A 23965-nucleotide genomic window follows, 5' to 3' on the forward strand; every position below is an offset into this window, starting at 1 on the left:
TACTTGGCAGCTGCCTGTAGTAGAATGTGTAAATGCTAGCAGAAGTAGTCATACATTACAAACAAGTAGAAATACATTAATTCATAAGGAATCTAACAGATTTTCTTGTGCCTGTCATAAAATTTACCCGCTTTCAAAAGAAGTATTTTCACAGCAGATTCCATGGAAGTCTCTAAGAAATGAATGCTTAACCCTAATGAAGAAGCCAGTGTCCTCAAATGCTTGTTTTAAAGTGTTCAAAAGTTAATTATATATGACTTTTACTTGGTGAGAATCACATGGAAATGTCTGTAAGTTTTTGTTTAACTTGGGGCTTTTTTTGTCTTTTTTTTTTTTTTTAAGTTAACTGCAAGTTGCCACCTCTTTATTTAGGGTGTCTATGCAAAAGGTAAGAAGTGAAAACTCCAGATTACTCCTCAGCAATAGATAAAAGCTGTTACCAGTGTAGTATTCTGCTGGCAACAGTTAGGGTGAGCTGTCAGGGAGCACTTCAGCTCACCTTTTAAATTAATTATGTCTTAGTCTGATAGAAGTCCTTTGGAATTGTTAGAGCATTTGGATGTCCTGGGAGTCTGGTTTGTTTGTTTGCTTAGGGGTTTGGAGGGTTTTTTTTTCCTCTGATATGTGATAGTTACTCTAGTTATTATCATTTCTTTGATGTGATTTAGTTACTCCAGAGATTAGTCACCCCATGGGGGATGGTCATATTCCCTTAGGTTTTTGAACTTAAAAAAAACAAACTTAAAAGTTCCCATAAAGTATTGATTGATGCCCCATCAGCTTTGATCACCTAGAACCTATAGATAGCATACATACTTCTGCACATTAGCTTATTTGGATCTAGATTTATGCTGATAATTAGAGGAGAAATACCAGAGATGTTGAGGATTTGAGGTTCTAGATGTAGAAAGCCAGGCAAAGTCTGTTCATTGATACAATGCAACAGTGAGATTTCAACCGCACTTCCTGTGCACTCTCCATTTTTATTTGAACAGGTATTTCAGGAAACTAACTTCATCTTGCTATCATGGTTACTTTAAAGAGCTTTAAAATTAACTAAAGAATGATTTTCAGTTCCAGCATGTCTTGTCCAAACTGTCAGTCATCTTTGGAACTCCCTAAGTAACAAGATCTCCACAGCCTGCTAAGATCTCCACCCCTCTGGCTATGCTGTAGCTTGATAAAAAAGCTCTCAGTCTGAGGATGTCAAATCCCAGACTGAACACTTTTTATATGCAGGGAAGGCCAAGTAGTACTGATGCCCTTTTATTTAGTTACAGCTGAAGCTACTCTTCAGTTTGCATCTGCATTCATGAAGGCACGATGAAGTAATTCTGGTTTCTGTCTAATGTAAAGCTCAGTAAAAGTTAGGAAAAAGTAACATTTCTAACTTGGCTTAATAGTCTCCCACATGGAGAAGTAGAAGCTTTAGCTTTTTGGCAACAGTGGATGCAGTCTACCATTCCTTTCCCTTTTTACTTTAGAAAGAATAGAAGAGTAGACAGAAATGTATGACTGATGGCTGAAAATAGAGAGAAAATGAAGCTTTGCTAAAACTAGATTCATTAACCCAAGTTTAATCTCAATTACATCTAGTTTTTCAGACCGTTCAGCTATATTGAAACCATTAAGATGATTACTAACCCTACTGCCTTTTCACCTTTTGACAACAGATAGTTACGAGAAGTTTTAGGGTTTACAAATGTTAAACCAAACTAATTGAGACAAATGAAAGGTTTTTATTTGGTGTAAAGTCAGAAATACAACATCTTTAAAATGTTCGTAATTTAAATGAAGGCCACAGTAAGTGGGATGTAAAATGGCATGGAGATTAAATAACTGCTGTATACACACTGATGGATAAAATACCACTATCCAATCTACAATACAAAACCATAATTTTAAAATTACTTTATCTTGGGAATTGCTGAAGTCTTAACAAGCGCATGCTGTGTTACCAGGTAAGCTACAGTGAGAGACGGTAGGAATGTGGCTTTAAAGCTACAATGGCTATAATGCAATGCAACCTTTAGAAGTCAAGTGCTTTCTATGATTGTTCTTTTAATGCTCAAACTCTAGCCATGTGATCTACTCTACCTGCTAGCAACTCTTGGATTAATTTAGAGTTCCAGTAATGTGAAAAAGTAGTCCATAAAAGATTAAAATTAATTTTAAGAAGATTAAAATTAATTTGAGATGTTGACAAGGACCCCATGACACAAATGGTATCATCCATTTTTCATCATTTGGTTTCTTGACCTAGACTTGTAAACAGCCTTCAAGACTGTACTATTAGTGCTTTGTTTGCAGTCTTTTGACTTTGTTTAGAGTCTTTTGACTCGAGCATTGTACAACCATTTTAAACGGGGAGAAATGGGAAACCTGACCTTTGGGAGAGGGGAACCTCACAATGTCATCTTACACTTGAGACAGCAGTACCTGGCTGCTAAAAAAGTTGGGATTTGAGAAGGATTTATTCTTCTATTACACTGCCTCATTCACACCATGCTTGAGAGAGATCCTTGAACTAGTGGTTTTCTTTTAAAAGTTCAAGTAAAATAGCTTCATTACTGAAGTGAGAACTCGGTCCTAGCTAACGTACATAAATAAGTCTGCAGAGCTGCTGTAGGACAAGATGAAATAGATGTAACTAAGTACTGCTAAAATTTACTTGTTTGTATTTCAGCTTCTGCTCTCCCTTAATACTGATTATGCTGTACATGCTGCCTCTGTGGGAAGTGCTCAGACCCATAATCTGGGCTAAGCTCCCCTACAAAACCTAACATCCAAACCAAGAAAAAACAGCACCTTGCCACCAGGCATTGCTCAGAGCAGTGCCATTTTGAGAGGCAAAATCCACCATTGTTCCACTGCATCCTTCTGCCTTAGCTGTTTTTATGCAGTGCCTCAAGAAGATCTACACAAGCTTAGGCTATGAGGCAGGAAAACAGCTGCTCTGAGGTCTGAAGCAAAGACAAGTTTGGCACTTCAGAAGGAAAGTAAAAGGGGGGAAGGAAAGACTTGTTCTCAGTTCCTTGCTGCAGATTGTTCATGAGTATGAGAAGCATTGTTGACCTCTTTCTGGAAAGTTTATCACCGAGGTTTTTACTTAACTTTTCATCACACAACAGAAGAACTTCAGGAAGATCATACATTGTGATGATGTGCCTGATTATTCTTCAGGGAAATGGAAAAGCAGCAATGGTTTCACATGTACATATTACATCTGATACTGCATCAGTTTGGTATTCCCTGATTAAGTTGCTCACCCTTGTTCCTCCTCTTACCCTCCCCCTTCCCAAAAAAGTACGAGGTGTTTTTCTGTATGCAAGCCCCGCAAACAATGTCATAGTGTTCCTACTTCACAGAAATGCTTAACTGGTTTATAGGTTTTTGTTTTGTTTTGTAGAGCTGTGAATAGTAAACACATCTCAGGTGAAAAAAGTGCAGTTAAACTGAATATTTTTATCAAATGGGGTTTCAACACAATATTATAACTATTACCAGGCTAGTCAAGAAATCTACCCTAAGACCTCAGAGTGCCAACAGAACTTTAACCTGACAAACTAACCTGCTTTTTAACAAGATATGGTCATTTTTAAAACAAATACTACAATTTTATAATTATCTACACTACATTTGCACATTGCTTATTACACAAACTCCTGTCTCCTGTTCATGATAATGCTCTTAATTCTGTTTATTACCAAAGTTTATAATCTTTGAGAATCCAGTAAGCCACAAACTAAAGAATTTCAGCTTATGTAGCCTATGCCAGTTAACAACAAAAAAACCCCAGCAGCAATACAATTACATAATCTGTGAGTCAACCCTTACTTCCTTTTGCTTTTTGTGTCAGTTGTTTGGAAAACACTAGATGCTGACATCAGATTTTCTATATACTGTCCAAGAACTTGGTTTTCTGATTTCAGTTTCAAGTTTTCTTCCTTAACAGCATCTACTCGTGCTGAGAGATCTGCGAAGGTGATATTATAAGAAAAATATTAGACAGTATTGCATACAATAATGAATATGTTCTACGGGCCTACATCAGACTGGTCACACCTTTAATTCAGAAAACATTACGATTGGGTATTTTACAAACATTCTCCTACTCGTGCTATACCTAAAGGCCACTTTTCCTATATTTTGTAGTACAGTATTTTAACCAACTTTTTAAACTTACTGCTAGACTGTAAGTTTATTACTTTCTTGAATTTTTGAATGAGGTTACTGCAAACTAAATTACTCAGAAACAAGTTCAGTGATGAGCAGCCTTAGATGTGTGTCCTCTAATAAATATGGACATATTAACTCTATTGTCTGTTCTACTTGCTGTGTATTACCAAGGTTGAGCAAACATAATGTTGCATAAAGAGGAAGAAAAAAAAAAACTATTTCCAAGACCTTGGTTTTGATTCTTCAGCTGCTTTAAGTGACATACTTCCGGACACTGTGACTAAGGGCAAGAGCAGTCAGGTTATTTTCTTTTGCTTATTACTGTATATTTGTAAAAAATCTGATGTGTCAAGCTGCTAACCTTCAAGTGTATGCTGCAGTTCCAAAACTTGATTAATAAGCCGTGTTTTCTCTTCTAATTCCACCTGATTCTCAACAGCTGCAATAAATCATGAGAGTTTTAGTGCAACCTCTGTTAACAGTTTGAACTTATACTAATTAGAATAACAAGAACATTAAGAATTTATACCATCCATATCGGCGTTCATCATTGTAGTAGGGGCTCCTTCCACTTTTGAAGAGAGTTTTCTTGAGCGATACTCTGCTTAAAAAAAAAACCAAAATACACAGAGGCAGCAATTATTGGGACTTCTGTTATATTTGCATTTTAGATGTATTTTTTCTAATTCTGAAGGATCAGTGCTTAAGCCTAAGGCAGAACAACCTTCTTCACCATTCTTTTTCTCCTAGGCCTCATGCCGTAGGTACCTGTGGTTCCTTGAGTAACTGTGCCTCTGTTTACAAAAATAACTGATCTAGATTACTGATATCGCTGTTTCAATGAGGTAATCGCCGCCTTCTCAGCTCCGATCATTCTGGAATAGCTTATTCTAGAACTGGCTATTCCTGAATTCCGAAACAGAATGCCCTATATTGTCCCCCCGCCACTCCTGGCCAGTGCACAGGCCTACGAGACGGGAGTGTCGGCCTTGGGCCCCTCGCATCCTCCCACCCCGCCCGTTCCCATCCCCGTCTCAAACTGCGGAACGGGGCAGGTGCGCTAACAGCAGCGCCCGCGGGCCTGGGAAAGACGGCCGGGCTGGTGGCAGCACTGCAAAGGGGCGTCCCCGCAGCACCCGGGTGGCAGCCTCGCGGCCCTGCCCGCCCACCCCTGCATGCACCCCTAACCTGGGTCGACCCCGCGCCCCCGACCCCGCGCCACGACCGCCCCGCACCTGCCCCGCTGCCACCGCCTCCCGCGGGCTCTGCCCCGGCCCGGCCCGGCCCGCTCTACGCTGCCAGTGCGCCTGCGCCGTGCGCGGGGCGGGGCGGGAGCGCCATCCCCTCTTCACCGCCACCACAGGGCTCTGCGGGAGGAGCCGGGGACGCGTCATGCCTGTGCCCACTCATGGGCTCCTGGAGTCGTACCCGATGCCCTCCCCTCACATCCCGCTGAATGCCAAGTAGGGTAATGTTTCTGGTTCATTTGTTCTGTGCTCATACGCTGCCCACGTTCCAGGCAGCGGTCCTCAATGGTTGGTCGCTCTGCGTAGTGTTCAGAAGAGATTGAGAAAAAGCATTTTTTCCCTGGTGTGGAACCCCTTCAAATTTATGTAGGTTGGCAAAGCCAGAGGAAGGTCTCAGAAAACAGTATGTATGTGGCTGCTGTTAACTCCCAGGTGCTTGTATGTGGAGCTCTGGGAGAGGGAAGCCTCCCAGCCGCAGTCCAGCAAGTTTTCCCTGCCCCAGTTCAATGCCCTACGGATCTGGCCCAGCTGCTTCCAGTCTGGCACGTCAGTAGCCTTTTTCACAGCAGTGTCCAGAGTACGAGGCTTGTGATTTAGCTCCGTGCCTCTTGGTCTCACAGCGCTGAGATCACGTCACACAAGAACTTAAGTAACTTAACGGAGTTGCTCTCATCTAATGGCTCAGTAGCTCCCAAACAACACTCCTGTGTCATTGTTCTTTCCCTGGCTCCCTGGAAGGAATACATTGCAGAAGATGCTGCACAGGGTCCTCACTTTAACCTCATAGCACAGCCTGTGAGCCACAGCAAAGAAATGGAAAACATTCATGACCTGAGCTAATTTTGATGGCTTCACTGAAGTGACTGTACTGCATAACTTGTAATACTGTGTAGTTTGAACCATACGTTGCAGTAAAACATGTTCGTATTATATCTGTAAATTGCAGTAATATATCTAGTTGTAAATAAATAATTCAATGCTCTGCAGACATTCAGGAAGATAAAGGCACTTAGGAAGTGAGCCCTCTAGTGTATTTTTAAATGCACCTCAGAAAGAGTATATTTCTAACATCTTCATCTTCTGGTTGCCTCCACAGTATTATTATTTATTATATTATTATAAAGTCAGTTACTTTTTTTAACCTTACACTCAGATAAGTTCATATTAGACTGAATGCTACTCAAGGTCTGAAAATGTACTACAATTAGGGTCTGGCTATCCATCTGTACTGGAATATGAATTTGTTCTCAGTTCTGTTAGCTAGTTTACTTAAAAGCATATCACTGTCTCTACAAAGGGTATTTTCAACACAGAAATCTTTATTTCTTGCAAGCAGTCCTCTCGGGTGGTGGCTGGGCTTTAGGAGCTTGTTGGAAAGTTTCCTTGACTGCTGTTTTTAAAATGCCAGGTGCTTGCACTGTTTTGCTCTTGCTGCACTGAAAAACCTGACAATCAGCAGGTACTCCTAATTCTTTCTAATGAGACAATCTTCAGCACTTGCATTAACAGGGGGAAAATTACGGCCACATTCTCCAGGTGTATACAGATGGATGGAGACCTTGCTTACCTGGTGAAGAACATTCTTTGTGTTTATATTGTAAGAGGGGGAAAAATATTGTGGGCTGATCTTGAGGAAATAACACCTTTCTGCTGCAGAAATGCCACTTTTCTTGCTGGATTACAGTTGGCGATTATTTTCAAAATTGTCCCAAGACTAGGAAACAGGGAAAATCCTTGATGTTAAATTATGGGACAGAACAGAAACCAGGTGTACGGGCTCCTGTGCTGTTGTGAACAAAACAGTAGTAATTTCAATAGCTGCTAGTTTACCTCCTGTTTCCTTTTTGGTATCCATATTGTTTGGGTTCATTCTGCTTCGCCTGGTTGTGGATTCTAACTATAGTACTTTCTTCTGATTCTGAACTCTGAGCATGAACACCAGGATGAACTCCTTTTCAGAAGTCAACCTCTATGAGAGTTTTTTTTGTTTTTCCTGTAGAGAAAGCTGTTGTTCTGAGCTTCCACTGTTGGCATTACAGAGGGGTTATCAGCAAAGAGTAGATGACATTTCTAGTCTACAGAGTGCTGTGTGTTATGAAGTTAGCATTGATCGGTCCAGGGACCAAAAGGTTGGATTGATATTGCTGGGTGTAAATTCCACAGAGAGAATGCCTAGATCATTCTGTGTTCCCTTCAAAAGGCTTGCATTCCTAACCCTTCCTCTATTTTCCAGGGCAAAGAAGGCAAGTCCAGAACTCTAAATATCCAGTGCACCACTACTTTTAAACAAACACCAAAAAACATGCACCCACTCAAAAACCCCAAAACACAAGTGCAAAAATGCTCAAACAAATATATTATGGAATAAACATCCACAGCCCAAAGTATTCTTATATGAGAAATCAACCAAGAAACCAGAAGCTAATGTATCACACGATTTACCCACTGGCTTTTTAATTCCTTACCTTGATACGGGAGGTCTATAACTAAGTTTATGTAACTATAGTTTGCTATATAATCAAGTGCATTCAGAGCAGATGGTCCTTTGCTATGCAACAACAGGATTTCGCTTGTCATTTAAGATTAGTAAAGCAGGAGTTAGTGCTCTAAAAACCAGTAAGAACTGGATCTTTAGTTTTGACTGTGGCTAGAGCCCCAAGGGACGGCTGGATACCAACAGAGCCTGTGCAAGAAGTTCATCCAGGGGCCACCGCGAGGAAGACTTTACTTCATCTAAAGACCTCGGCCCAAGACCACCAGGAGACAGCATGCAAGCATAGACTGGCAAAAAGCTAATTAACATAGGAAGCAAGAGTAGGCAGGGATAAGTTATGAATATAGGCAAAGATGAAACTTTCATAAATATGTATGAACTTAAGTGTATATAAACAGTGTCCACTTCGTTTGAGACACACACGTTTGTGGTGGAGCAATCCCCCGTGTGTGTCCTAGCGCTAGAATAAACATAGCATGGCATCTTTGTCTCGTGTCAACCTCGCCTGTCTTGCATTGTGTAATATATTATCAATTAAAATTTTTATGCACTTTAAATGTAAAGATTTAGGAACTTAAGATATATCCCCAATAATCAGATTCCTTTCATAACACAGAATGTGTCCCAGGGAAGTCACCTATGCATATTATGACACAAAGTTGGATGGGTGTGTTGATCCGATGGGTCCTGCACTTGGGTCACAAAAAGGCAGTGCCAGACTATTCCAGGCAGTGCTACAAACTATTTTCTAAGGCATTTGGTTAAATCAGAGGAGGCATTCACTATATTGTCCTTATATTAAATTTATAGGAACAAGTTTCAGTTTACAAATGCAGCTATCTATACTTACTTGTATCCTAAGTTCTGTTTAGATTTTCTAAAAGTAGCTGATGTCACTGGCAAAATAAATCAATTTATTAATTTTCAGTGAAAGAGCAATTTTTGCTTAAAATAAAACAACCTCCCTAGGATACAAAGTACCATTAATAGTTTACCTGAATTCATATACAGGTACAGTTACAAACTGACAGGAGAGGATTTTATTGCTCTGCACTCAGACTCGCTATCATTGCTGCTAATGACAAATATTTTCACACTTTTTTTTCTAAAACTGCTTTACATCCTGCTTTTCCCATGGCATACAGTGCAAACCAACAAGACTCTGACTTCCCTTTTGGTGATGTTCCAGGCAGCACAGGCACCTGCGTAAGCTGACTGATGACAGAGACTTCACTGTTCACCAGTACAATAGAAATGTATCCTTTTTTTCACTAACAGAGGAGGGCATTGTACATATTGCTGAGATGACTTTGAAATTTGAACTGTACTGTTTGATCCTTTGAATAATTATTGCTACAAAAAAAAAACCATAGAAAGGAACACAAGTGGCTTAAGTCTTTTTCCTTGCAATGCTAACTTGCAAGACCCTTTACATCAAATTTTCATCCTTTTGTTTCTCTGCAGAAGTAACAGACTCGAATGAGGTTGTTTTTTTTTATGTACTGTTGCTTTACACTGAATTCTCTGCAATTCTTACTCTTTCAGAGTAACCTCTAAAAGCTTTTGCAGCCTAGTACATATTCTTGTGCAAATGTATAATTGGGGTCTTCTGTTAAATGCAAAATTTGAGTACTTCTTAAATTGTGCTTTTTCCAACTAAATCAGTTTATACAAAATGAGCAAATACTTTGGCTTACGTTGTTCTAACTCATCTGTATCCTTACTAATTGTGCATGTCTTGGTTTTCCTTAGGTCCTGAGTGAAAATGGGACCTCATTAGATGGTATAACTGGTGAGCATACAGTTGGAATGAAAAAATGCAGTCTCTTTAGAAAGTCTACAAAAAGCAAGCCCTCAGAAAGTGATAATTTCTTTTTATCCATCAAGAGCCCTGCCTTCATATAGCTACATATAGCTATATAGGCAACATATAGCTGCATCCTATCCTTTGTAAAACTGAGCATGAGTGCAAAAGTTCTCATTTCTACTGACTCAACAAAAATGCATTTTTAAGTAGATTGAAGAACTGTACTCTTTGCAGCTTTAGGCTGTGAATACAAAAGTATATTACATAACATTATCCTCGTAACTGTTTGATCCCCCTTGTAATCATCCACTATAGGTTTACCACCAGGTTTTGTGGGAGGATAATTAGCAAGGTTCCATAAAGCTTTACTGGTAACTTAATTAGAAGAAAAACTGCTTTGTCTTTAAGTTAAGGGTTTGTATCTGCTTTTAAAAGAATGGGTGACTACATGAGAAATGTAGTCACTTATGCTGGCTTTCTGTAAAGCATATTTGAAAAAAGAGTGAGGTAATTTCTAGGTACTCTTCAATGAGGAACGAGGGGCTTGATCTGCTTATTCAACATTGATCGGAAGTACAGTAAAGAAATTTTTGCAGATGCTGGACTACATTTCACTGTTTTGTTTTACTTTTGCTCTGATTTCCTCTGTGCTTTTGTTTGGGTAGGTAATTTCTTGAGGGAGCTGTATCTAGTGCTGCAAGTTTCTAAATTAAAAGATATTTCTTTCATTAAAGGTGAAAATATTTTCATATACATTTTCCTTGATTTCATGTGCTGTTAATAATGCTATTAAAATACTTTCCAGAAAGTTTCTATCTTGCTACCATTTTTTGTTTGTCTTAATTTACATGGAAGTGTTTTATTTTTAATACGTGCATACTTAACAAATAGAAAGACACTGCTGTTTTGAAAGAGCAATAGCTATTAAATATTCATGGCTTGTGCTTGGTTAAGGAGGATCAGTAACCCCTGTTGCTTTGACACAAAGGATTTTCACTGTAAAATGGAAACTTTAATATGAAGGCTGTATTCTGACTATCATTCAGATTTTACATATATTACAAGTTGTTCTACTTGCCTGTTTAGTATCTTTGCAGTATGTTTTAAGAAATGGGGGTAAAACCTTATGCAGTAACAAATGTGTTCAAGTTCACTATAACCAGTGCACTTTGGGAACCTTTTTAACATTTAATTAAGGAACGCTTGCATACAAAACATTGCCATTCTCAGACAAAGCCCACTTAGGATCTACATATTGCAAGCCTAGTTTCCTTTCTCCTTGCTTGAACTTGCACTTGTCCATCCTAAGGAATCTTTTTCACTCTCTCACTATGTAGACTTTTAGCTTCCCTGCTCTTCTGGAATTGATGTTATTCTCCAGTCTTATTGTTAGAGCCATAAGGCTCACTGTCTTTATTAGCTTCAATAGCTCCAGAGACTTAACTTCATCTGGGAGAGTTAAAGACTGTTTCCTACAAAGTATATCATAGTTTCTTCCTGTTGTAGGTCAGGATTTTTCTTATAATTTCTAGCCTCCTGGTGTTACCAGAAGAAATGGACCAGAGTTATCATATTCACCATGAATCTTACTGTATATACCCTCTGTACCTTCAAGTTATAAGCTTGCCTGAAAATGTCACTTATTTTCAATTATTCTGATTTTACTTCTACTTTCTCACTGGTGGTCCTCACCTCTTTACTACTAGGGGAAATGCTGTAATACTGGTTGCAGATCTTTAATAAAAAAGCCTGTGTATTGTGAACATGAGCTTTCTCTGACCCTGGGTGTTCAGCTTCAGTCAAGAGTCCAGCAGATTTTAAGTGCTCAGTTTCTGAGGTGCAGTGTAGTCCTATTTGCTGTGATCTCTGAGGAGATCTTTTTTATAGCAGTGACATCAGTCAGGGCTTATCTTTGAGTATCAAGCCTCAAATGCCAGGATTGACTTGGAAACACGCTGGCAGTTGGTGCTTGGATAAGAGAGTTTTTAACCTTGCTTTATTTTCTCATGGGTATTAACATTTTCTAAGCTGAAGGGTGCTGAGGTTAGAGCAGGAGAGGAAGTGAATGGGTGTTTGCCTTTTGAAGAAAGAGACTTGACATCTGAAAGACTAAGAAAGCCATATGGCATAAACACCCCTCTGTAAGACAGGACAGATTGAAACACATCCAGTATAATGGTGTCATCCCTAACTCAGCTTCTTCTGGACGCTTTGCAAAGAGAAGACGATCATTCCACTGAATGCTGCCCCCACCGCCCCCACGTCTGTTCTTGATATGTTACCAGCTGTGCAGCAGGTCACAAAACAGTGTCCTATAGGATACCCTTTCTCTATTCTTCTACACCCTGCTACACAAAAAGAGTGAGATTCATTGTCAGGAGAACCTTTCCTTATTGAACAGTTTGGACCAAGCTCTGACAAATTGTCTTCTTGCAAATAATTTGGGCCAACCACATTTTGGTGTCAGTAGCCCTGTATGATGTACAAACAAAGTGCATTCAAACATCCAGCTTAGCCCCATCACACTAATATGGAATTGCTAATAGGAAATTGTGTTCTAAAAATAAGATTAACTTAGTGGATTTGGGTTTTTTAATATTGGAGGTAAATACAGCATTCTCAATAGTATTTTTTGTGAGAAAAAAAAAAAATAAGGAGGGGAAGGAAATGTGGCTTGTATTGTTCAAAAAGAAGCCCTCCAGATTCCTAGCAGTGTGAATTAGCAGTCATGTTCTTTGGCAACCATGCTGACATAATCAAGTTGATACTCTGGCCACACCTTTCTAAATAATTTATTATCAATTCATATTAACTGACTTCATTTTTCCACTATGTAGAACTCTCCTACTTCGCCTTCCAAGTAATTTTTATTCCGTAAGTGGGAAGGAGGAGGGTGGAGAGGTAGGCAGACTTTGCTTTTGTAGTTTCTTTTAGAACAATTAAATGCTTAATAGTGGGGATTTAAAATATCACCTTATTTCCTTTACCAATTAACTTGCAATTACCAATTAACTCACTTCTTGTGAGTTCTCATTAGAGTATGTCAGAAGTTTTTCTGTATACAGCATTATCTGTATTTTATTTGATAGTAGTAACTACTAAGTTAATATTTCTGTAAGAGTATCTCTCTAACCAGTGAAAGGCTCTATGTGCTCAGATGATATGTGTATATTACCATATGCTAATATATGAAAACTGTGGTAGCCTCCATACCCCCAAACCCTCAATTCTTAGCTCATCACAAGGCTTATTCAAACCATGCAACTAAAAAAAGTTTGCTTGAGGGTATTTGCTAAAAATACCTTGTACCAGGCAATCAGGACAAACTTGCCTGCTCTCACAGTGCTGTTATTCAGGCTATGGAATTTGCATTGTAGTAGTAGAGTACTGCAGTCTCTTACCTGAATCATCTGCCAAAGAAATGTTGGTGAATGTGCCATCCTCCTCATCCGAAGGTAACTCCATTTTTCTGCCTTTTCCCAAAGTTTTTGACATGTGTGTTAAGCATGGCAGTTGTCCGCCATTTTAAAGTGCACACGTGACTTCTCTGGTTAAATCTTTAATGAATTGTTGGCAGCTGCACACTTCTTGCTCTGTCTCCTCTGAACCTTGAGCTCTTTTGCAGAAATTGTTCAGCTGGAAGATTTCTGACTTCTCACTGCTTTGACAAACAAATGCTGAACAAACACTACTATTACAAGTTCTTTCTATAACAGAATTGTATCCATCCTGGCTGGCTTTTTGCTATCATTGTTCTTTATTTTCTCTAGGACTACACATGGCATTTTCTTGGAGGGGTTTTTGATAGAGAAAAGAGCAAAAGTAACTTAGTGTCCAAGAAATATTGCTAACAGTCCACAAAAATGCCATGGATAGACCTGGGAGCAGCAATTTTAAAATAAAACCTTCAAATACTTAGGAATGTGAGTGATTTTATTTACATGAAACAGCTGCATCAAAACCAATCAGTTAATGTGAAAAAGTGAAAGTATATAAGTGTCTGATGTTCTGTGGTAGAGGCCAAGAGGAAGGAAGAGAAATCAAGTTCAAAGAAAACCTCTTGTTTTGCCTCTTAAAGAATGCTGGACATAGTTTGAACATACAAATTAAAAATTCATCTCAAACTACTTACTTTAAGAATATCTTAAGGAATATCTTTTATTTGTACTTCTGCAACACAGTGTTTTCTTGCAATTAATTTGAAAATATAAAATGGCCTTAACTGAAGACAGAACAGTGAATAGTGAAATCACTGTTTTCAGGGTGTTGTGTGTTCAGAATCTACCTGTCCTTTATATTTTTAATCTTATATTTAGAAAAAGACTGTAAATTAAGGGTGTTGACAAATTCTTCTTTTTCTTAATTTTAATTCAGAAGCTCTCTAAAGTCTAACTAAAAATCAAATCCTACTTTTGTGAAGCACTATCTATCAAATGAGAATTCTCTGAATTTATATTTTGCCTTTCACACTTTCGGATGTAATCTTGGACTTCTGAAACAGCTTCTATGAACAAAGAAAATGCATATAGGTTTTCAGGACAAAGGACATAAGAGACAGAATCACAGAAGTAATTAAGCTGGAAAAGACCTCTGAGAGCACCAGGTCTAACTTTTGACCTTTGACTGATCACCACCATGTCACCCAGACCATGGCACTGAGTGCCACATTCCTTGAACACCTCCAGATGACTCCCATGACCCTTAGAAGCCCATTTCAATGTTAAAAACCCTATCTGTGAAGAAATTCTTCCTGATGTCCAACTTGAACCTTCCCTGATGCAACCTGAGTCTGTTTCATTTCCTGTTGCTTGTTGACTGGGAAAAGAGGCTGACCCCAGTCTGTCCACAACCTTCTGTCAGAGAGTTCTAGAGAGTGATAAGGCCCCCCTGCACTCCCTTTTCTCCAAGAGAAACACCCCCAGCTCCCCCCACCTGCCTCTCACAGGACTTGTGCTCCCTCAGACCCTTCCCAGCTCCATTGCCTTTCTCTGGACATGCTGTAGCACCTCAATATCTTTCTTGTGAGGGGCCCAGAACTGGACACAGCACTCGAGGTGTGGCCTCACCAGTGCTGAATACAGGGGCACAGTCACTGCCCTGCTCCTGCTGGCCACACTATTGCTGATCTAGGCCAGGGTGCCGCTGGGCTTCTTGGCCACCTGGGCACAGCTGGCTTGTGTTCAGCTGCTGTTGACCAGCACTTCCAGATTGTTTTCTGCTGGGCAGTTTTCCAGCCACTCTGCCCCAGCCTGTGTTGCTGCCTGGGGTTGTTGCAGGCCAAGAGCAGGACTTGGCCTTGTTGAACCTCACAGAATTGGCATTGTCCCACTGATCCAGCCTGTCCAGATTCCTCTGCAGAGCCTTCCTGCCCTCCAGCAGAACATTCAAACCCAACTTGGTGTCATCCACAAGATTACTGAAGGTGCACTTGAACCCCTCATCCAGATCAATAAAGATATTAAACTGGACTGGGCCCAAGAGAGAGTCCTGGGGGACACTACTACTAGGCCATCAGGTAGATGTGGTACCATTCACCACTGTAATGACACCAAGCATTGGAATTGGTGCAGCTTGATGAAATTAAAAGTTATGCTACTTTTTAGTTTTCTTCTTATTATCTTTTAATTGCTTTGTTTTATTTAGGCTTTTCTGTTTGCATCAGTGAAGCTACTGACAGCTGCTTTCAGACATTAGTGAAAACCAAGCACATCTTTAATTTTCAGAACTGTGTTGAGTTTCTCATTTTTTGTTTCATACAGTTCAGAACCAGCTCAAAATTTACCTTAATGGTCTTGAGGTTCTCCTGCCCAAGGCTAGGGATTGGACTAGATGATAGGTCCCTTTCAACTCAGCATAGTCTATGGTTCTTGATACTCTGTAAAGAGACTTACTGGTTTCATTCCAGATCCTGGAGTATCACAAAGGGGTTCTGGATCAGTTGGGGTTTTTTTGCTTCTTTCTGGGATGCAACAGCATGCTTCAAAGCTCTCATGATGAAGATAAAGCTAGAAAACATTTTGATCTTTGTCTTCATTGCATTTTTTTGTTCTCAGACATACTGTGTATGGTAGAAGCATTTCAGCAAATTAGTTTGGAAGGTCAGTTTCTAAAAATATATGCAATTATATAATCTGTTAATCTGTTATCTCTGAATTTTTAAAAATTGTATGCTTGTGGAACCTAGATCTTATCTGATTTGTGAATCTGTGAACCCCATCCGACCAGTTTAATTAACTTCTCAAGCCTATACATACTGTTCTATTATACTGGCTGTGCAGGTACCTTGTGGTAGATACAGTTTCCATGTAAATTATTAGCTGGTTTTAGACAGTTTGTCACAGCAGCCAAGTACATATGGATGTTGTGCCGTTTTTATCCATGTCTAGATCAAAGCCATTAGCAGAAGTGTTAGATAGATTACTGTTCGATTATTAAAATAGAGCAAAGGCTCTATTTTAATAAGAGTCAGCAAAAAAGACTCCTCTGGGTGAAGAAGCATATGATTCAAGGAGGAGTTGGGCTGTCTTCTGAGATACACCAATCCCTGCAATTTATGAAGTCAAGCTCTTGTATTTGTGCCAAGTGCATTTCACTCCATATGGCACCAAAGAGGAGTTTTTGGTCCTGCCCTACAGAGTCAAGACTCCAAGGCTCAAAAGTAAGGCTCTCTTCAAGTGTTTCAGAGCTCATTAAAGCTCCCCATGAAAGAAGGGCCTTTGGACAGATGGCTTGTTTGATTCATTTCCTCAGTCACTGCTTCTGCCTTTGAAGGAGAGAGGGAAGGTATAGGTAAGTGTCTTCAGGTGCTTGTACATGTGTACATGTGTATATAGACAAAGACATGGGACTCGGGACCCGCGTTATTTTACAGAAGCCCTTTGCTTCCTGTGAGGACCTGGGAATCAGATTTGTGGGAGATTTACACAGCTTGTTCATGGAAGACACCTTTACTGACGTAGAGATGGGGTATAAAAGGAGTCTACAGCATGATCTTGTTTCGTTCTTGCACCAAATAGTCTTTATATTTAAACATGCATCTGTGTTCTATAACTTTAAAGGCACTGTAGAATTAACTGTGGCTTGCTTGTTTCTATGAGTGATTTGGTAACAAACATTTTCTTTAGTGGCATTCTGATATTTTATTAGTGAAAAAACATTTCTGGACAGGAGATGCCATGTTAAAATACAAGTACCCATTTCTTGCTGTCAACATGTTTCTTTTAAAAAGAGGAACATAAAGGATGAGCAGCAGAGGAAGAAAAAAGCTTAAAAGAAAGCTGTGTAATGGAGTTAACTGTCAGGGCACAGTGAGTTTAGTTATTTCCACAAGTGAATTTTCACTGGAGCAACGGACATTAATATAAAAGTTAATTTGGTTATAACATATCAGTTCTCCTTCTGAGAGCTTCATTAACAAATTGAGCAGAGGTTGTGAAATGCTGAGCGGCTGTCTGGCTGCCTTTTAAAACAGCTGTCAGGAACTGTCAGAGGAAGTTGAGGGTAGTGAAGTATGGGGACAGCTCATGTAGCCATGTGCTGGCCTGGTTTTGATGAGTGTTGATAACAAACAGATCAGCCACTGTCTGGTTATGATGGCCATGAAAACAACAGATAAATGCCCAAGAATGTCTTCAGGCTTGGTACTGAAATGAAGCCCAGGATTTTGTAGTTGGTCTATGTCAAGGACACAATTGCTGAAGGGTGTAGGTCCCTAGATTTAAAACACTGTAGCTAAACCTCCCTGCTAGTAGGTTTGCATTTTTATTACTGTAAGTACTGTGTAACCGTCTTCTAATTTAAATTATTTAATAGTGACCCGAAAAGGAAGTTGTCTCTGAGTTAAGTATGGATTTATGGAGTATTTTAGTGAAACCACAGCATGTGCTATGATTCCTATTTATACCAACAGTGTAACACTGCTTATAGCAGCATGGTTGGGGCAGACTTCAATGCCACCCCTTTATTTAGGGTTCAGCCTTGCACTTGCAAACTGAGCTACAACATCAAAATATTCAACAGCCCTCTTCACCTGCTTCATTTGTTTCCTATTACAGTGCTTATCTCTGTGAGTCCACAGATGCAGTGCTTTTTGGAAACAATTTTCAGTGACTCTGTTTCAAAAAGGGAGTAGTTTAGTCAGTTGAAAGATGTTTTTGCTATCTGCATCACTTGGTAAAACCTCACTGACTCCTTGTCCCAAAGGTGTAATCCCCTAGATGTGCCGGCTGTTGCTCTGGTACTTTCTGTGTATCAATAATAGAAAAATTCAGGGATTTTTTTTAAATCAGAAAAACACTCAAGTAAAAGAAGGTTAAGAAGGTTACTGTTGCTTTAAGAGAACACTGGGACAAAGTCAGAGCACTGTTGGTAGGTGAGATCCTTGTTGCAGTTGTAGTGGCTGTTCTTCCATGAGGTTGCACTGTGCAATCCTAATGGGTTTCTGCTTTTGTTATACAGTGGTTTGATCAAGAGTCTAACTTGAACACAAATTTTGCAAATGTGGATGTGTATGATGTAAGCAATGCAGTACATGATGTAAGCCACTAAAAGATTCTGAACTAGGGAAACTATGTTTTGGATTCTTAGGAAATGTATTCTGCTTTTAGCTGACACACTTTAAAACAAACCCAAAAATATTCCTTTTGATATTTATTTTTTTCCCAAGTAAGACAATAAGCTCTGTGCAAAAAGCAGTATTTGGAATTATTTTTCTTAAGACATTCTAAAATGCATCCAACATATCAGTTTCCCACTGCGTATAAACCACAGCATTTTAAAACTCTGTGCCTTGTTAGGAAATGGCAGCTGCCAGTTCCTTTCTCTTCTAATGAACTTTGCCAGAAGGAGCTGTGGCATGTGTTTAGTGCATGCTAATAAAGAATCAATCATACCAGTGAATTCACAGGATGTTCAATGCTAGGCTGATGCTGTGGGACAGTAACCTACTTGCAGGGCAACAGTTTCCTAAGGTTGTGACAGAAGTGTATTAAATGTGTTGTTCACAGATTCAGTCTATAAGCTGAGGTATGTTTATACTTGTTAGTAAGTGTCCTAGGTGTTTATTTTCTTCCTCTGCTTCCTTTCTCACTCATCCTTTACCAGTTTAATGTACTTACAAGACATGTTGTGGCTGAGATTGTCTTACAAATTTTGAGATAGATTTCAAGATGTTCATGCTATGGAAATGCCCATCATTATTTGCAAATGCTGCTTCTGAAGCTGCATCCAAAATTGCCACCTAGGAACCATCCTCAACTGCCCACTTGTACTCATATCCTCTGATTGACTACATTTGCTTTTTATAAATGTATACATATTGTTCTTTTCTGCATGACTAATTTTTTTTTTTTTTTAAATTTGGATCCGCTCTCTCAAAATGAGTGACTTGTTCATAATATCTGGTAGGTATGTCTTAAAATAGACCCACTTTCCTTCACACTTCTACATTCTACCCTCTCAGATTTCCTGTCATGTGTCTTTCTAGACTTAGAGAACATCTGTCTTCTAAATTTAAAAAAAAAAATTAAAAAAAAATTAAAAAACCTACTGCTTCACAGTGCTTCACATACTCCTTAAAGTTTAATTCTGTTATGATTCCTGTGTAAACCAGACAGTGACCAAGCAATGGGTGAGCCTATCTATATTTCACTAGTGTGTGCTTTTCCATTTCTCATTCCTTTTTCTTTCATCTGATACAGCATCACTCTTAACTAGGTGCCTCAGCATATGTGTGTAGCAGAACAGAACTCTTCCCAGGACTTTGGAATGATCAATCTGCCCTCCTCTTTGAATGACAGCCCTTTTTGCTTCAGTCCATTGATCTATGATTTGAGAGATGGCAGTAATTCAGGAACAGGCCTCAAGTAATTTCTGCATCTCTGATAATATTTCACAGTGTTTATTAAAGATACTAGGAAATTGTTGGTTAGCTCACTGGAGGGTACCAGTATAGAAAATGATGAGACACTTTTTTCTTTCATTACTCTGTAGTCATACTAAATATTTCCTCCATGTCTTTGGAATACAGAGATGTAGAGCATTTGGCAGTGCATACCCTGTCCCAGGCTGTGTGTTCCTTCTGCTTTTGGCGATGTATCTGACCACTAGCATCCTTCTGAAGTGAGTGTGACCCAGAACACACTAGAAAGAACTCTTCCTTCTTCTTGGGCATTCCTAGGCCCCTCCAGGTCTGTAACCAGCTTACCTGTTTGCTGCTTCTGTTCGATAGTGCAGATAAATGGAAAACATTTCAGATTTTAAATGTGTAGCCATTAAAATTGTCATTTTCAAATGGATGGGGGAGGCTTAATCCAAAGAAAGCTTGTTGATTAACCAACAATTAAATGCATATAATACTAATAGATTTTACTTTGTAAGAGGACTGAAGAAATGGGTGGATCTCAACACAGCCTTAGAAACTTTATGCACAACAGTTTAAGGGCTGAGATCTCTAGTTTGAGTATTTAAGCAATGTAATTTAAATACAGATTTCGGTGCTGGCCTCAGAGCTGGTTTCAGGAGCAGAGTAAGTGCATTGTGATGCAGCAGCAAGGCAGACATTGGTACACAGTCCAACAGGGTGTCAGCCTACCAGCTCTTCTGCATCTTTTCTCAGAACCTTACCACTTACCAGGGAAAATATAAGGGAGGTATATAAAGCATTTTACCATTTGCAAAATCAGTTGTGATCTCTTCATGGTCTGAATCCTCCCTACTCTGGGCTTGATTAACCTTATTGGATACTCTTACCAGGCTGCCTGCAGTTGCTGCAGGCTTTGAAGGAGAGGGTCATGTGGGAACTGCATATGCTGGTCTTGGGTACTTTGTGTGTGTACCAAGGGACAATTTTGGCTTGTTCATAGCCCTGTAATGTGCAATTGGTGAAGAGGACTGGGTCCTGAGTACCAGGCAGAGTTCCAAGCCCTGAATGACTTATTAGCTGAAACAAATATGGCATTTGACATTTTCTTTGCCAAAATAGTGACCAAAGCACATAAACAGGCTGCTGTGCCTCACTTGGAGCACTCTGTAGAACAAGGTGTGTGTCAAAGAATGGCGAAGTCCATGCATGTATATCTATTCTTTCAAAGCCCCATATTTAAATGAATGTTATTGTCGCTTGCATGCAGATGCCCTGTTTGAAGATCTCAGGTTTCCTGTTGTCACACATCTGGTTTCTAGAGGAATCTACAGTGGAATGCAATCATGTAACACATTTGCTCAGTCATTTGTTTCTTGCTTATTTTTGGATGTTGTCTATTTGAGCTGCAGCTATGCTGGCTTTTCTTTAGTACAAGTATCCTGGAAGGTTATTGCTGATGGCATCTGTGGCCAAAGCTGATCTGGAGAGATGAATTATTTAATGTGACTAATGCATTTAATGAACTTGATGATCAATAGTCCTTACAGCAATACAGTAGCAAGGAAATCTCAGCTGAGAGTGAGAGATGTTTTCATATACGATAAAAACAATTTCTGGGGAAGGAAGTGGTCTTTCAACATATTTTTTCCTCTACAAAATGGACTATTTCCAAGTGACTTCAGTAGAATTGTGTGTAGATCTTAGTTTTATCATCATGAAATAGTTAGTGTTTCATTAAAAAAACAAACTGAAATTATGTGAGAATCTTCATGGGGTTTATTTTTTAAATGCATGACTTGTGGTAAGGAAAGAAAGTTAAAAGGATACCTGTGAACCATAGCAGAAAATGAACATGAGTGTGAAGTATCTGAATGTATTAAGGAGAAATTCTGGTAATCTTTAAATCCATGAGTAAGAGCATTTAAATGGTGGACTACTCACTTTGTTCCCATGTTTCACTTTAAAAATGTTTTATCAAGAAAAGGGGTTTTTTTTAAGTTTAATTTTTTTTTTTTTTTGAGACTGTGGAAGTGGTTACAAAGTGTTATGTTTGTGTTTGAGTGGCTTTGCTTACCAAATTTCCTGTGTGGGAATTTCATCATCTTGAAGAAAAGATTTTCAGTTTTGATTCAGGAAAGCTGAAAGTAGATGAATATACTAGTTTGAAAGCAAACAACTGGAAGATCTCAAGTCAGAATTACAATTTAATAGGAAAATTAGGGTAAAGGCGATAATACAGAAACACTGGCTTAAGCTGACAGAGTCGGGATACAACCTGACACCCTGTTGGTCAGGGTGGTGGTAGCAGTCCTGTTAAATGGTGGTTGCAGTCCTCTTGGAGTGATAGATGTGGTTCTGTTGAAGCGGTGGTCTTGTATAAAGGTCTGGTCATCCTCTGAAGGTCTAGTGATGGTTATGTAGCTCCTGTCTTCTGTGAATTTAGTGGATAAGGCTGCTTGTGGTGCTCCAAATCTCAAATTATATCTAGGTAGGAATATTGTAGAGCATCCTGGGCAGAGCATCTCACAATGGGATGATGTAATTTTATAAGTCATGCAGTCAGACTTTGATGGCTTATTAGCACAGGGTCAATGAAGAGATAAAGAACATTGCCCCACCTGTTTTCAACAGTTTGTGAATGTGGTGATAGAATACATACTTTTGGTTACATCTTACATTGTAATTAACACAAGGGAAAAGAGAAAACAGTAAGAGCAAAATGAAGCTTAATTTCCAAACCAAGTAAACTATTCAAGAAGGAAAGAATGAAGCTGTGACAGAAATGTTAAACTCCAAGATTCAAAAATGTTACTCTCTAAGTGGTTCAACCTGAAAGAATAATATTTGGATTGTTTTAACCTTTGTGCTCTTTAGCCATGGGCATTAATGCTTCTAACACCTCTTTGGGCACCAAAATTTTTTTTAATAGGGCATCAAAGCTAAGATGTTATGAAAGTGTGTCAGTTCAAGATACAGAAGGAAATATATCATTACTTGGACACAGACTAGGATAAAATTGTAAGAATTGTAATGAAACCTCACACAGCGAGAGTAATGGTACACATTCTGTGTGAATATTTGCTACCAAAAAAAACTCATGAGAAACCAACAAACAGAAAAGTTGCTCCCAGAAGTTGTTAGTCTAATGATGGAATTACCTGGCATAGGCCAAAAATGGAGCAGGTAAAGAAGCAGCAAGAAGCCTTCTTGTGTCTGTGCCTCAGCTGAAATTTCTGTAAAATGGGGAGGAACTGAAAGCCCTTCATTCACAGCTTCCTAGGCTTTGATCATAGATAAAAGGCAAGATCCTAGTACCAGTATTCCCTTGAATTCTGTTTAGGCATGGGTGGGAAATCTGGCCTTATTTTTAGGAAAATTACACTGAACAACTTAATATGAGATGATAACTTCATAGGGCAAAGTTAAGATTGCTTTATAATTATCATGGATTTTGTCCTTTGGGAATGAAATTCAGTAACTTTAGAGGTGTTCTGCTGGAATGGTTTCAGACAGAAAGTGAAGATGTCTGCATGTACAATAAATTAATGGGTTAAGAGCTTTCCTAAGTTCCATGGATTCTCTGTAAAAGAAAAAAAAAAAGGGTATATTAGTTCTTCTCATCTATAATCTGAAGAGCCAGATCCTAAGATACATGCATGGTTTTTCCTTTGACAAACTCTGAGGAAAATTGTGGTTAAGAAGCAAACAAACAAACCCATCTGAACATCCTCTCAGGATGTGACTCTTCACAGGACTTTTCTCATTAGTCAGACCAAACTGTAAGAGGCTGTATTTGCCATACAAAGGGAAAAGGAGTAATCTTTTTTCTTGATAATCTTTTCCACAGATGGCCCCTTCATCTTTGACTTTCCCAATAGACCTCAGTCCCTTTCCTTGTATTAGTTCCCACTGGAGCAGTAGTTCCACGCTCCAGCAGTATTGTTTATCAACAGCCAGTCTTCAGTGATGAATTTGACATTCTTTAATGCTAATTATTCATGCTCTGTGTATTGTATGCTTTGCATGTGTATGGACCTCAGATCTCTACAACGATTTTGTTTAATTATCTGACAATTTTCTAAAATTCATTGCTTTGTATGCAAGTTATCCTCTCTAATGAAAGGAAGGAAGATATTTCCAAGTCATTTTGTAATGTCCCTAAATGAGTGTCTGAAAGTAACTAAGAAAGTTACATAGATTGGAGCTGGTTTGAAGGACTGCTGCATAAAGTGTTTAATAAATATTCCCCTCTCCAGGTCCATAGCAAGCATGGCATGAGATGTGTTTTAGGGTGGTATCTTTCAGATAAGATTTTAAATCACGATTCTTTTGGTTAAATTCAAAAGTTGGACCCATGTGAATCAGCTAAAGGATGC

The 23965-nt window shown here is 39.1% G+C and overlaps 1 protein-coding gene across 3 annotated transcripts; it reads right to left on the reverse strand.

Moving 5' to 3' along the window:
- Positions 1-1719: 1719 nt before the first annotated feature.
- Positions 1720-13250, reverse strand: SCOC (short coiled-coil protein). 3 transcript variants are annotated; one of them, XM_088057020.1, is made up of 4 exons: positions 13129-13250; positions 4709-4780; positions 4541-4618; positions 1720-3976 (listed from the first exon to the last, which is right to left on the reverse strand). In XM_088057020.1, the coding sequence occupies exons 1-4, from the start codon at positions 13220-13222 to the stop codon at positions 3834-3836; spliced, it is 387 nt and encodes a 128-aa protein (XP_087913146.1). In that variant the 5' UTR covers positions 13223-13250; the 3' UTR covers positions 1720-3833. The 3 variants fall into 3 exon arrangements, with proteins under 3 accessions (XP_087913146.1, XP_005525619.1, XP_014110308.1); XM_005525562.3 differs by lacking the exon at positions 13129-13250 and adding an exon at positions 5415-5543; XM_014254833.2 differs by lacking the exon at positions 13129-13250 and adding an exon at positions 5415-5467 and having other exon boundaries at positions 4709-4783.
- Between the last annotated feature and the right edge of the window lie 10715 nt (positions 13251-23965).

Source organism: Pseudopodoces humilis, chromosome 6 (assembly GCF_049639895.1).
Source record: "Pseudopodoces humilis isolate 2021_Gansu_Grassland_sample_001 chromosome 6, ASM4963989v1, whole genome shotgun sequence".
Taxonomy (NCBI): domain Eukaryota; kingdom Metazoa; phylum Chordata; class Aves; order Passeriformes; family Paridae; genus Pseudopodoces; species Pseudopodoces humilis.

Bases quoted from the DNA above. Each gene is read 5' to 3' on its own strand.
- SCOC (XM_088057020.1), bottom strand. From the start codon at position 13,222: ATGTCAAAAACTTTGGGAAAAGGCAGAAAAATGGAGTTACCTTCGGAT. The intron at 4,619-4,708 runs GTATAAATTCTT...GATTTATTGCAG, and splicing joins GATGAACGCCGATATGGATG to CTGTTGAGAATCAGGTGGAA. The intron at 3,977-4,540 runs GTTAGCAGCTTG...TCACCTTCGCAG, and splicing joins ACTGCAGCATACACTTGAAG to ATCTCTCAGCACGAGTAGAT.